Source organism: Nicotiana tomentosiformis, chromosome 3 (assembly GCF_000390325.3).
Source record: "Nicotiana tomentosiformis chromosome 3, ASM39032v3, whole genome shotgun sequence".
In the NCBI taxonomy this organism is placed as follows: Eukaryota; Viridiplantae; Streptophyta; class Magnoliopsida; order Solanales; family Solanaceae; genus Nicotiana; species Nicotiana tomentosiformis.
In genome coordinates, this window is record NC_090814.1 from 14,205,211 (window position 1) to 14,216,288 (window position 11,078).

At 39.8% G+C, this 11,078-nt stretch overlaps 1 protein-coding gene across 1 annotated transcript; it reads right to left on the bottom strand.

Annotated features, from left to right (window-relative positions):
* Positions 1-241: 241 nt before the first annotated feature.
* LOC138907388 (uncharacterized) lies at positions 242-8,977 on the bottom strand. Its single transcript, XM_070197986.1, has 3 exons — positions 8,747-8,977; positions 8,348-8,638; positions 242-295 (listed from the first exon to the last, which is right to left on the bottom strand). Exons 1-3 carry the CDS (start codon positions 8,975-8,977, stop codon positions 242-244), a joined length of 576 nt encoding a protein of 191 aa, XP_070054087.1.
* Between the last annotated feature and the right edge of the window lie 2,101 nt (positions 8,978-11,078).

An 11,078-nucleotide genomic window follows, 5' to 3' on the forward strand; every position in this document is an offset into this window, starting at 1 on the left:
TCCCTTTACACCTTAAGTTGGTCTCATCACGGATTTGATCCTTCTATATGGTGTTGAGGATTTGTCCTTCATAGGCTGCCCTGCATTTGTCCTTCTATATGTTGTTGCAGGTTGATCATTCTATATGTTGTTGAAAATTTGTTCTTCTATATGTTGTCTAATTGTGTCCTTGTATGTGCCTAAACCTTAGTGCCCCAAGATTAACTCTCTGATTTTTGGGCGGGGATGAGTATCCATCTCTTCACACTCTAAGATCACCTTCATCATGTGTGAAGCTTGTCCTCCTCTTTTTGGCCTACACAAAAACAAAATGAAGAATGAAAAGGACAATGAAAAATACACACAAAAAAAATTACCTTGGGATTGCCTCGTACTCGTGAAGACACGAAGCCAAAGCAACTTGTAGATGCTACAATTCAATACTTAATAAACACATGGGCATGGGGTTTATATAGATCTCCTATGCAGCTGATTGGGAGGTGAGATTTCGATGTGGGATCGCCGAAATCAAGTAACCAAAAGAATTTGGAATTGCTAAGGCAACAAAAATAGTTGTGTTGGACATGGACTCGAAGTGTAGTTTTCAATATCAAATATTCATAGTTTCTGTTCTAAAGAGATTTGGAGAATGATGGTATAGCAATACATGTCGTTTGGGATTGAACTACGTGGCAAACTCATCTCACGGCTGATTAACTTGCATATTCTATAGATTGAGTTGAATTTTCGATTCTCGCTTCTCATGTACTGGACTTATACTACACATAAAACAGTAATGATTCTCAATTAAGTAAGATTTATTTTACCAAAGTCAAAATGGAATATTAGAGAGCAATTACAATGTTCAACGTGACTAAAAATTAGAACTTTGGTGTTTCAAGCTTTGGAGTTATCATTATTACTTTTAAGGAAGATTGGCCAAGTTTTACGTGAAAAGAAAAAGAAAAGGATGTTGCTTCATAATACTTCAAGCCTAATCTTAAAGCTTATACCTTGACAAGTCTTGAAGTAGGGGCCATTTGTAGATATATAAAATTCGTAAAATTAAATTCATAACTTAATTTGGACTATATTTAAATTTAAGATATATTAGTCCAAATAAATTTATTGGATTAATTATATAAGTCTGATATAGATGGACTTAAAAAATTAGTCCAAGTTCATTGGGCTACAAGCGATGAGCCCACTCTATTAAGCCCAAGATGTCATCTTCCTAGAAGCCTAATTTTGTACCACGAGTCAAATGACGTGGCACGCCAAGTCAAACGGAGGAGCCAATGAGGTCATGCCATGTGTCAAAATGACAAAGCATGCCAAGCCAAATTAAAAGGCCAATGAAACCGCCCCACGTGTGCAAATGACATGTTCTGGCCAATCAAATACGACTTTGTCACACTTCAATTTAATTGGTCGGAAAAAGTTCGTTATTATCATAACTCTTCTCTCTCCCACAACTATAAATAGGGGTCTTCATAACCCAGAAAGGGGACCAGAAGTTATAACAAGAAGCAAGAAAGAGCTCGTGGATCAAACGCTGCAAATTCCTCCACAAGTTTCAAGCTTCGAACAAATCAAGTTCAAGTTCAAGCAATCAAGCTCAAGCTCAAGAACGAAGAACAAATCAAGATTCAAGGAATACGAGTTCAAATCAAAGTTCGTGCTAGTTAAATTCAAGATCATCGTTCGTGACAACAAATATAGGTTCAAGATCAAGCTCAAAGACCCTTGAATTTATACTGGAAAAGTAGAATCAGAGGAATCATAGAGATACTAACACTCAAATTACTCGAAATCAAATATTACGATTGTTACAATATTTTTCGGTCTTTACTTTATTTTATCGACGCAATTTATTGTCTGCAGGACGCTCTAACGCGGGCAAGATTGCTCGCTACGCCTGATGCTGCTTTGCTTTTGAGTTGCTTCAGTTTTCATTCTGTTGCTCATCCTTCCCTTTCACGTTTTTGTCTTTTTTTTCTTAGTTTTCAATTCTTTGCATTGTTCTTTCTTTTTTTTGTCTTCTTTTTTATTTGTCTCTTTAATCCTTACATATCCACTAATCACATAATTATCACTTTATTTTTGTAGCGTATAGAATACACATAAAATCTCTACTTTGTTTCAAATTTTGTTTTTAACGTACTTATACATAAAATAGGTTCAAATACGCACAAATATAGTATAGTTTAACATTAAAGCCGCAAATGTAAGGTAAGTAATACACTAAAAGGATTAATTTCACTGATGGTCATTGAACTATCTTTCAATTTTACTAAAGTCATTTAACTATTTTTTGTCATTTAAAAGTAACTAAACTTTATCATTGTCACTTAAAAGTCATTTTGCCTCAAACCCCTACCATAAATATGACATGGCATTAAATTTTATGATAAAAATCCAAAAATAAATGCCACAAACATAGTTATTTTCTAACATAGATTATTTTAATATAGAATAATTATGAATAACTCGGATGGTGCATACAAACAAAATAAGAATTTTCTAGCATAAATTATTTTAGTATAGAATAATTATGAATGACTCGGATGGGGCATACAAACAAAATAAGAATTTTCTAGCATAGATTATTTTAGTATAGAATAATTATGAATGTGTTGTGACAGAAAAGACAAAACTTTGTAGTATAGGATAATCATTTTAAACTAATGTAGAATTAATATTTTTTTTATCGAAACTCATTTGGATTATGGATCAAATCACATTAAAGGATAAATGGATTTAAAATGGGTATGACCCATATTAGCTTATGTGGCATTTATTTTTGAATTTTTATCATAAAATTTAATGCCATGTCATGTTTATGGTAGGGGTTTGAGGCAAAATGACTTTTAAGTGACAATAATAAAGTTTAGTTACTTTTAAGTGACAAAAAATAGTTAAATGACTTTAGTGAAATTGAAAGATAGTTCAATGACCAACAGCGAAATTAACCATACACTAAAAATATGTAATTATAACCAAACATCAACCATTATCAAGAAATTAAGCCACATAATAAACTAATGTCCTTGAACCTTTGATCTGAAAGTTTTAACATGAAAAAGATGCCAGAAGATCTAAGGCAATTACTCTACTGCCATAAACATAATCAAGTAATGAACTTTTCTTTTTTTTAATATTTTATTGGAGATTGTTCATGAATATTTACTTGACCATAAAATTTCAAAACAGTAAACTCATGTATTCTGTATCGGTGCCGTCAACTTTTGATTATATCCTTTTTCTCTCAACCCAGACACCTTAATCTGGTATCTAAATTAGGATATTTATTAAACCAAATAAAGGCAACGTGGGCCACAACTTACAAAATCAGGACATTTTATTGAATTTAAACCTTCAAAAATAAAAAGTTATTTCACTTTCGTCTGCACTCCTCCCAACTGGATGTATCAGTCTATGAACAAGACAGACTAATCGCCCAGCCAATTGAACAAGTCTGTAATCCCAATTACAACCATACTAGGTTGTTGTCCAGCAACAGAACTCATGTTTTTCTCCGGGAGCTCTTCATTTTGCATGTTACCATGAATTCCAGCTCATTGGGGGTGTTTGTGGTGCGGTTTGTCTCGATTTTTGCTTCAAACCAACTAATAGCCTGTTTGGCCAAGCTTCTCTAAGCAAAAACAAAAGTATTTTTTTTTCAAAGTTGAAGTGTTTGGCCAAGTTTTTAGAGGCAAAAAAGTACTTTTGAGTAGAAGCATAAGTAGTTTTGAAAAAACAGAAAAAAAATAGCTTAGAAATACTTTTTTGAAAAACACTTTTGAGAAAAAAAATACTTGGAAGCAGTTTTTAAAAGCTCGGTCAAACACTAATTGATGCTCAGAAGTGCTGTTTCAAATAAATTAGTCAAACACAAAATGATTTTTTACTTTTCAAAAACACACTTAGAAAAAAAAAAAAACTTATTTTTACAGCTTGGCCAAACTGGCTATAAGCCGCCGGTCATTTTAATATTAAAACCAAAACTGAACTAGTATAAAATTGATTGACATTGATATATAGGCAAAATGATTTACCAGCTACTGAGGTGGTGTTTGAGCTGCAAAATATGGCGCCTCCGCGGCTGAGGCAATCCTTGGGGTTTTGCTCCCGAAGCTTGAGCCGCGAATTCATAAAGCACGACACAGTTTTACAATCAAATAGGAAATTGCCTTCAATTTTCTTTTACTTGTTTGACCTGCAGTGAAGGTTCTTCGGTTGGATTCGGACTCTATTCATAGTTTTTGGCAATATTTGTTGTTTTGTTTTGTCGATGCTTTTTGGCAACATTTCTAGTTTTGGGAAGGGCAATAGTTCATTTTGTTATCATATAGTACTTCAAAGTAGACTTAATGCCATAAATATAATGGGGGATGAGATGCTAATATTGGAGCTAATCGGAGAAGCATCTTCATAATCAGGTTGAGATCCGGAGTCAGGTCACCAAACTTCGAGCCCTAAGGACCGATCAATGCCGATCTCGATATTATTATCGAGCTCGAGTCCCAATCGAACTATGATGCAAATCGAAATTATCGAGCTTATGAGGCAGAGACCGACCAACACTGACCCCGTATCAATACGTGGATCCGGGCCAGAATCGAGCTCGAGTCGAGATCGAGAGCTCGAGTCAAGATCGAGCTTATAGACAAGAGCCGTTGCAATCCCACTAGAGGAAAGAATCCTGGCAGGAATTATAAAAAAACTGATTTATCATGAGTCTCCCACTATGTATATTTAAATATATCTAAAATAGAATCCCTCCACTATAAAGGGTATGGTTATTATTTCTGTAAGGACATGTTTTTGCATATTTGGTAACTGAGATATCACACATTTCATATTGAAGAACTATCCTTTCTAGCTTGATATCTTTCATCCTCACAGTCAAATATTAGATATTCTTATTTATCCATACGATTTATGTTGAGTTATACCACATATCCTTAGAACTACGTACAAATTTAACTCTATTCATTTTTCGGATAAACAGTTTGGCGCCCACCGTGGGGCTAAGGATAGCAGTGATTATTTGGTATGAATCTGTAAACACACCTTCTTACACTTGTTGTTGAAAGTGTCTTTGATTTCGAATTAGCAACAACGAGCTCCCAATTAATGGCCCTACCTATCGATAACGAAGTTGGCCTTCAAGGAGAAAACAACAACCTGACAACCAGGGCCGAAAGGCCACTTGTCGATAATAATGGGGCCCGAGTCGAAGTACCAGTAGACGTTAATTCGCATGTGTCTATTGAGGAAAACCAACGTTCTGAGCCTGAAAATAGCATTCATGGTGGTACTCAATCTGCACCTCGAGACACCCATAACTTTGAGGAAAACAGAATCAGTTTGCGTATGATTTTCGAAATGTTGCAAGCTCAACAGGTAGTGATAGCTCAACTGCAGAGTCAAACACAGGTACCGAGCAGACCAAAGCCCAGTCCACCCCGAGAAATCACCCGCACAACAGAGCCAGTTGTAGCAAGGTCAAACGAGCAAGAATCAGGGACTAATCCCGAAGTTGTTAAGATGTTCGAAGAACTGACAAAACGGATCGAAGAAAACAACAAAAAGGTGAAAACGTACAACTCCAGGGTTGATCAGATCTCGGCGGCACCCCCGATATTGAAAGGCTTAGATTCCAAAAATTTCGTACAGAAGCCTTTTTCCCCGAGCGCGGCCCCTAAACCAATCCCAAAGAAGTTTCGCATGCCCAAAATTCCTAAGTATAATGGGACGATTGACCCCAACAAGCATGTCACCTCTTACACATGTGCCATTAAAGGAAACGATCTAGAAGATGATGTGATCGAATTTGTATTATTAAAAAAATTCGGTGAAACCCTGTCAAAAGGGGCAATGATATGGTATCATAATTTACCATCTAACTCTATTGATTCTTTTGCTATGCATGCAGATTGTTTCGTAAAAGCACATGCCGGGGCCATAAAGGTCGAGACACGAAAGTCAGACCTATTCAAGGTAAGACAAAAGGATAACGAGATGCTAAGAGAATTTGTATCTCATTTCCAAATGGAACGAATGGATCTACCACCAGTCACATAAGATTGGTCCGTTCAATCTTTCACTCAAGGTTTGAACGAACGAAGTTCGACGGCTTCACGGCGGTTGAAGCATAACCTGATCGAGTACCCAGCTATTACTTGGGCCGATGTGCATAATCGATATAAATCAAAAATAAGAGTCAAAGACGACCAGTTGGGTTCTGGGTCCATTATTAAAAGGGATGTCAATCGAGAACAGAGGTCGATCAGAGACCGATATCGGCCGTATAATAGAAATCCTACAAGCTAGGTGTGATAAACGGCTAAAATGATACTACTGCTAAGGTACGACCCCCCCCCCCCCTCCCCCGTTCAATGTTCGACCAAAGACGAGGATTAATGAATTCGATCAAGAACAAAGATGGATTATTCAACATGAAACCTCAGTATCCGAGGCCTCCTTACAATCAACCTCGAATACTGGGGGGCATACCATTGTCACTGAACACATGTATTCAGCGATGAATATATCAAGTTCGATACAAGAAAGTCACTTCATAAGATAGGAAAAATTGTAAGAGCTAAATGGTCAAAACGAACCATGCTCATATAGTTAGCCCGAGCCCTGACACAAAACATGGACACGTGTACAATGACTTGCAACGAAAAATTTCTTCTTTACCAATATCTTATATCCAAGAAAAATTCCTCTATTTCGAGATTTATTATGCAAACAGGCTTAAGGTAAATCAACAAGTTCAAGCAACACTCACTCAACTATAAAGCCCAAGAGCTACATCAACTTGAGTTCGAGCAACCATTCCCACTCGGGGACTATCTACTAAGCCTACGGGCTACATTACTTCGAGTTCGAATCATTCACTCGATTAAGCCTACAAGCTACTCTTATTTCGAGTTCGAGCAAATAAATACTCGATCATTAAGCCTACATGCTACATTACTTCGAGTTCGAGCAAGGCACTCACTCGAATACTAAGCCTACGGGCTACTCTTATCTTGAGTTCGAGAAATCACTCACTCAATCATTAAGCCTACGGGCTACATTACTTCGAGTTCGAGCAAGGCACTCACTCGAATACTAAGCCTACGGGCTACTCTTATCTTGAGTTCGAGAAATCATTCACTCAATCATTATGCCTACGGGCTACATTACTTCGAGTTCGAATCATTCACTCGACTACTAGGCCTACAAGCTACTTTTACCTCGAGTTCGAAACATTCACTCGACTACTAAGCCTACGGGCTATTCTTGTTCTGAGTTCGAGCAAGCACTCACTCAATCATTAAGCCTGCGGGCTACATTACTTCGAGTTCGAGCAAGGCACTTACTCAATACTAAGCCTACGGGCTACTCTTATCTTGAGTTCGAGAAATCACTCACTCAATCATTAAGCCTACGGGCTACATTACTTCGAGTTCGAGCAAGGCACTCACTCGAATACTAAGCCTACGGGCTACTCTTATCTTGAGTTCGAGAAATCACTCACTCAATCATTACGCCTACGGGCTACATTACTTCGAGTTCGAATCATTCACTCGACTACTAGGCCTACGGGCTACTTTTACCTCAAGTTCGAAACATTCACTCGACTAATTTTATTCCGAGTTCGAGCAAGCACTCACTCGACTATTACGCCTACGGGCTACATTACTTCGAGTTCGAATAATTCACTCGACTACTAAGCATACGGGCCACTTTTATTTCAAGTTCTAGCAAGCACTCACTCGACCCTGACGCCTACGGGCTATATTACTTCGAGTTCGAACCACTCGCTCAACTAATAAACCCAAGGGCTACAACATCTCGAATTTGAGCAATCACTCACTCGACTAATAAACCTACGGGCTGCATTATTTCGAGTTCAAACGAACACTCGACTATTTAAGGCTAAAGGCTATTCGAGCCCAACAAAGCAAAGGGAACTACCCACAAAGCCCGAAAGCAACGGTGATTAAAATTCAAACTATCTATATAGCTCAAAAGGCTATTTTGATTCAAAAGGAAGAAAGATTTATATTTACAAATTTTTGTACAAAGACAACTCAGTCAAAAGGAAGTTCTTTATTCAAAGATCGAAAGCGGTATCAAAAGAACGCAACAAACTACCTAAGGCCCTAAATGGCTCAATTTCATCGGAGGTCGAGTCATCGGAGTCCTCCTCAGGAAAGGCCAACCTTCGAGCGTTGTTCTCCTCCGCCCTGGCAACTTCAATCTCGGCCCCAACGTCGAAGCCCTGAGCACTGACCTCCTCGAGAACTTCTCTCCGAGCTTGCCATTTTTCATGTTCGACCATGCTCTTAGCTTTGGCTTGGTTAACCTCAACATTGATCCTGAACTGAGCCACTTTGGCATCGGCTCTTTTATTGGCCTCGATCACCTCAGATCTGGCTACTTCAAGTTCATTAGCCAAACCTGCTTTATCTGAAGTGGCCAAATCCAACCGATGCTGAAGATCTTTCATCTTCTCGATCAGCCCCGAAGCATTTTCTTTCGCAGATCGAAGTTGGGCATCAGACAACTCCAACTGAGCTTGAACGGCTTCCTTTTTCGAGGCAAGGATATCTATACTCTTTTTAAATTCTTCTGCCTCGGCCAGTAGCCCATCTACCTGTGAGTTAAGTCGTCCAATCTGCTTGATACTCTGTTAAACCTGCAGAATCGGATCGTTAGTAGTTATCTTTTTTTCATTTTCACTGTCATGGAACATTCGGAATACCTGCTCAGCCATCTCCTCGTGCTCTTCCCGAGCTGCTGTCAAATCTGCTCGAAATATTTCACTAAGGAGCTTATACGAGTCACTCTTCTCGGTGAGGCTCCGAACCTCAGCATCATGCTCCTCCCGGATTCGAAGAAAGGCCTCGTGGTGCAACACCGAAGCCACAAACAGAAGGAGAAACATTAAAATTACATGCGATTCTAAGTGTAAAAGAAGCGGTAAAGACGCCATTAGAGTTACCCGATTCAAAGCATATTGGGCCGCGTTGAAGAGACAGATGGGCCACACCCCATTCATCACTGATTGATCTTATTCGGTCACTAAGAAGAAAGGCAATCCCCATAGGGGAGAAAAAAATCGGGTATCCTCGGGTACGGAGAGCACTATCTTTCGCCTATGGTCGGGATTGACACTCGGGGCTGGGAATCGGTCCACCAGTTTGTGAACCGATGAAGGCTCAGTAGAACCCGGACACGATGCTTTTTTGGGTACCGATATTCCACCAAAACCGGTAACCTCCTCCGAGGCACCTGACTCAAGCCCCTCCAGAAAACCGTGGATATCAACCGACTCCTGAATGCCCTCATAGGACTGATCCTTCAATATGATGGCCTCTCAAATCATGGAATCCGAAATCTGAGGGGATCCGCTAATATCAACTATCCTGAACTCATCCCTTGAAATATCTTCTACTGCCCGAGAAGACCCACCCTCGATATCCCTTTCAATCATCTTAGCTCGAGAAGGGATAATCTCGGCTTCTTCTTGTTTTGGGATTATGGCCAGGATTCCCTGATTTGCTTTCGCCATATCGGAAGACTGTTGAATCACAACATTAGCCCACACACAGGCTAAATTCTCCTTTCCTTCTTCGGGCTCATCCCTTAATTGGCGGACCACTTCCGAAGGCATGACATCAGAGCCCCCCTTCGACTTTCGAGATCTCGTAGCCGGTTTCTTCTTTTTCAAGCTCGGGGAGCTCGGTACGTCTTTTCTATTCCTTTCTTTTACCTGCTTCAGGGCAGGAACTTCTTCACCACCAGATGGGGGCCTCATGACTACATCTTTCACGAGTCCTACAAAGGGGAAAAGGGGAGATTTACCAGACAAATTGATAAAGAGACAAATCGATAAAGAGATTTACCATGACTACGGGCCTCCCATCGACCCTTTGATAATTTAACCCAAGCACGCTCGGAGTACGGTCTCTGCAATACCAGACCTTCGACCAATTGTTTAAGATTCGGGATCGGTTCCGGCATCCGAGCTACGGATGTGATAAGAAAAGAGAAATGGATCAACAAAAGGAAAGGCAATCACAAAATCAAAATGGACAAAGAGAAACGTTTACTCACGGCTCATATTCCATTTCTCGGGAAATGGCAAGTCATCAGAAGGGATCAGGTCCGAGGTTTTGATTCGAACAAAACGGCCCATCCAACCCCGATCCCGAGTCTCATCTATGCTTGAGAATGGCGCTTTGGTTGCTCGGCGAGCAATCTTGATCAACCCTCCTCGATAAAGTCGGGGACTATAAAGGCGCATAAGATGATCGAGGGTGAAGATACGCCCATCGATCTTGCTCGAGAAAAATTGAAGAAGAATCACTATCCTCCAAAAGAAAGGGTGGATCTGGCCGAGGGTCACGTCGTACCTCTTACAGAAGGCAACGATGGCGGGGTCGAGAGGGCCCAACGTGAAAGGATAAGTGTAAACACTTAAGAACCCTTCGACGTGGGTAGTAATTGATTCATCGGGCGATGGGATTACTACGAGTTTATTATCCCAGTTGCATTCTTGTATGACTTTCTCGAGAACTTTCTCGCTAATTGAACACTTGTACCTCGACATCGGCTCACACCGACCCAGTACCGGAGAAGGCTTTTCAATTTTAAAATCACCTGCAGTCGAACACCCTACCAGAATGAATTCCTCAGGGCAGGGCTCTTCCACATCCTCGCCACCGGCAGGTCGAGATGAAGAAGCGGTCTCTTTTTGCGGAACAGTTTTAGACGTTTTTGCCATCTAAAATTATGTGAACGAAGAACAGGAGTATCTGGTGTTTTGAGAAGGAATTTGCAGTAAAAATCACAGATTTGCAGACGGAAAACTCAGAAAAGACGAAAAGGAACTTAGAAAATTTGGAAGATTGAAGACGTAAAAGTGATAAATGATGGAAGGAAAGGCTATTTATAGATTGAAGCAATGACGGTTCAATATCAGCGGTGGCCGACCACCGTCTGACACGCATTAAATGCCTTGGTAAACTGAACCGATGGGACAGCTATCACGTATGTTATGGTCGGGCTCGATGCAAACGTCAGCATATATC

What these genes read in the sequence shown, in the direction of transcription:
- LOC138907388 (XM_070197986.1), bottom strand. Translation starts at nt 8,977, where the DNA reads ATGGCGTCTTTACCGCTTCTTTTACACTTAGAATCGCATGTAATTTTA. An exon ending in ACGAGGAGATGGCTGAGCAG is followed by an intron (nt 8,639 to 8,746) that starts GTATTCCGAATG and finishes CTTAACTCACAG; the next exon opens with GTAGATGGGCTACTGGCCGA. An exon ending in AGTTCAGGATCAATGTTGAG is followed by an intron (nt 296 to 8,347) that starts GTTAACCAAGCC and finishes GTTTTTGTGTAG; the next exon opens with GCCAAAAAGAGGAGGACAAG.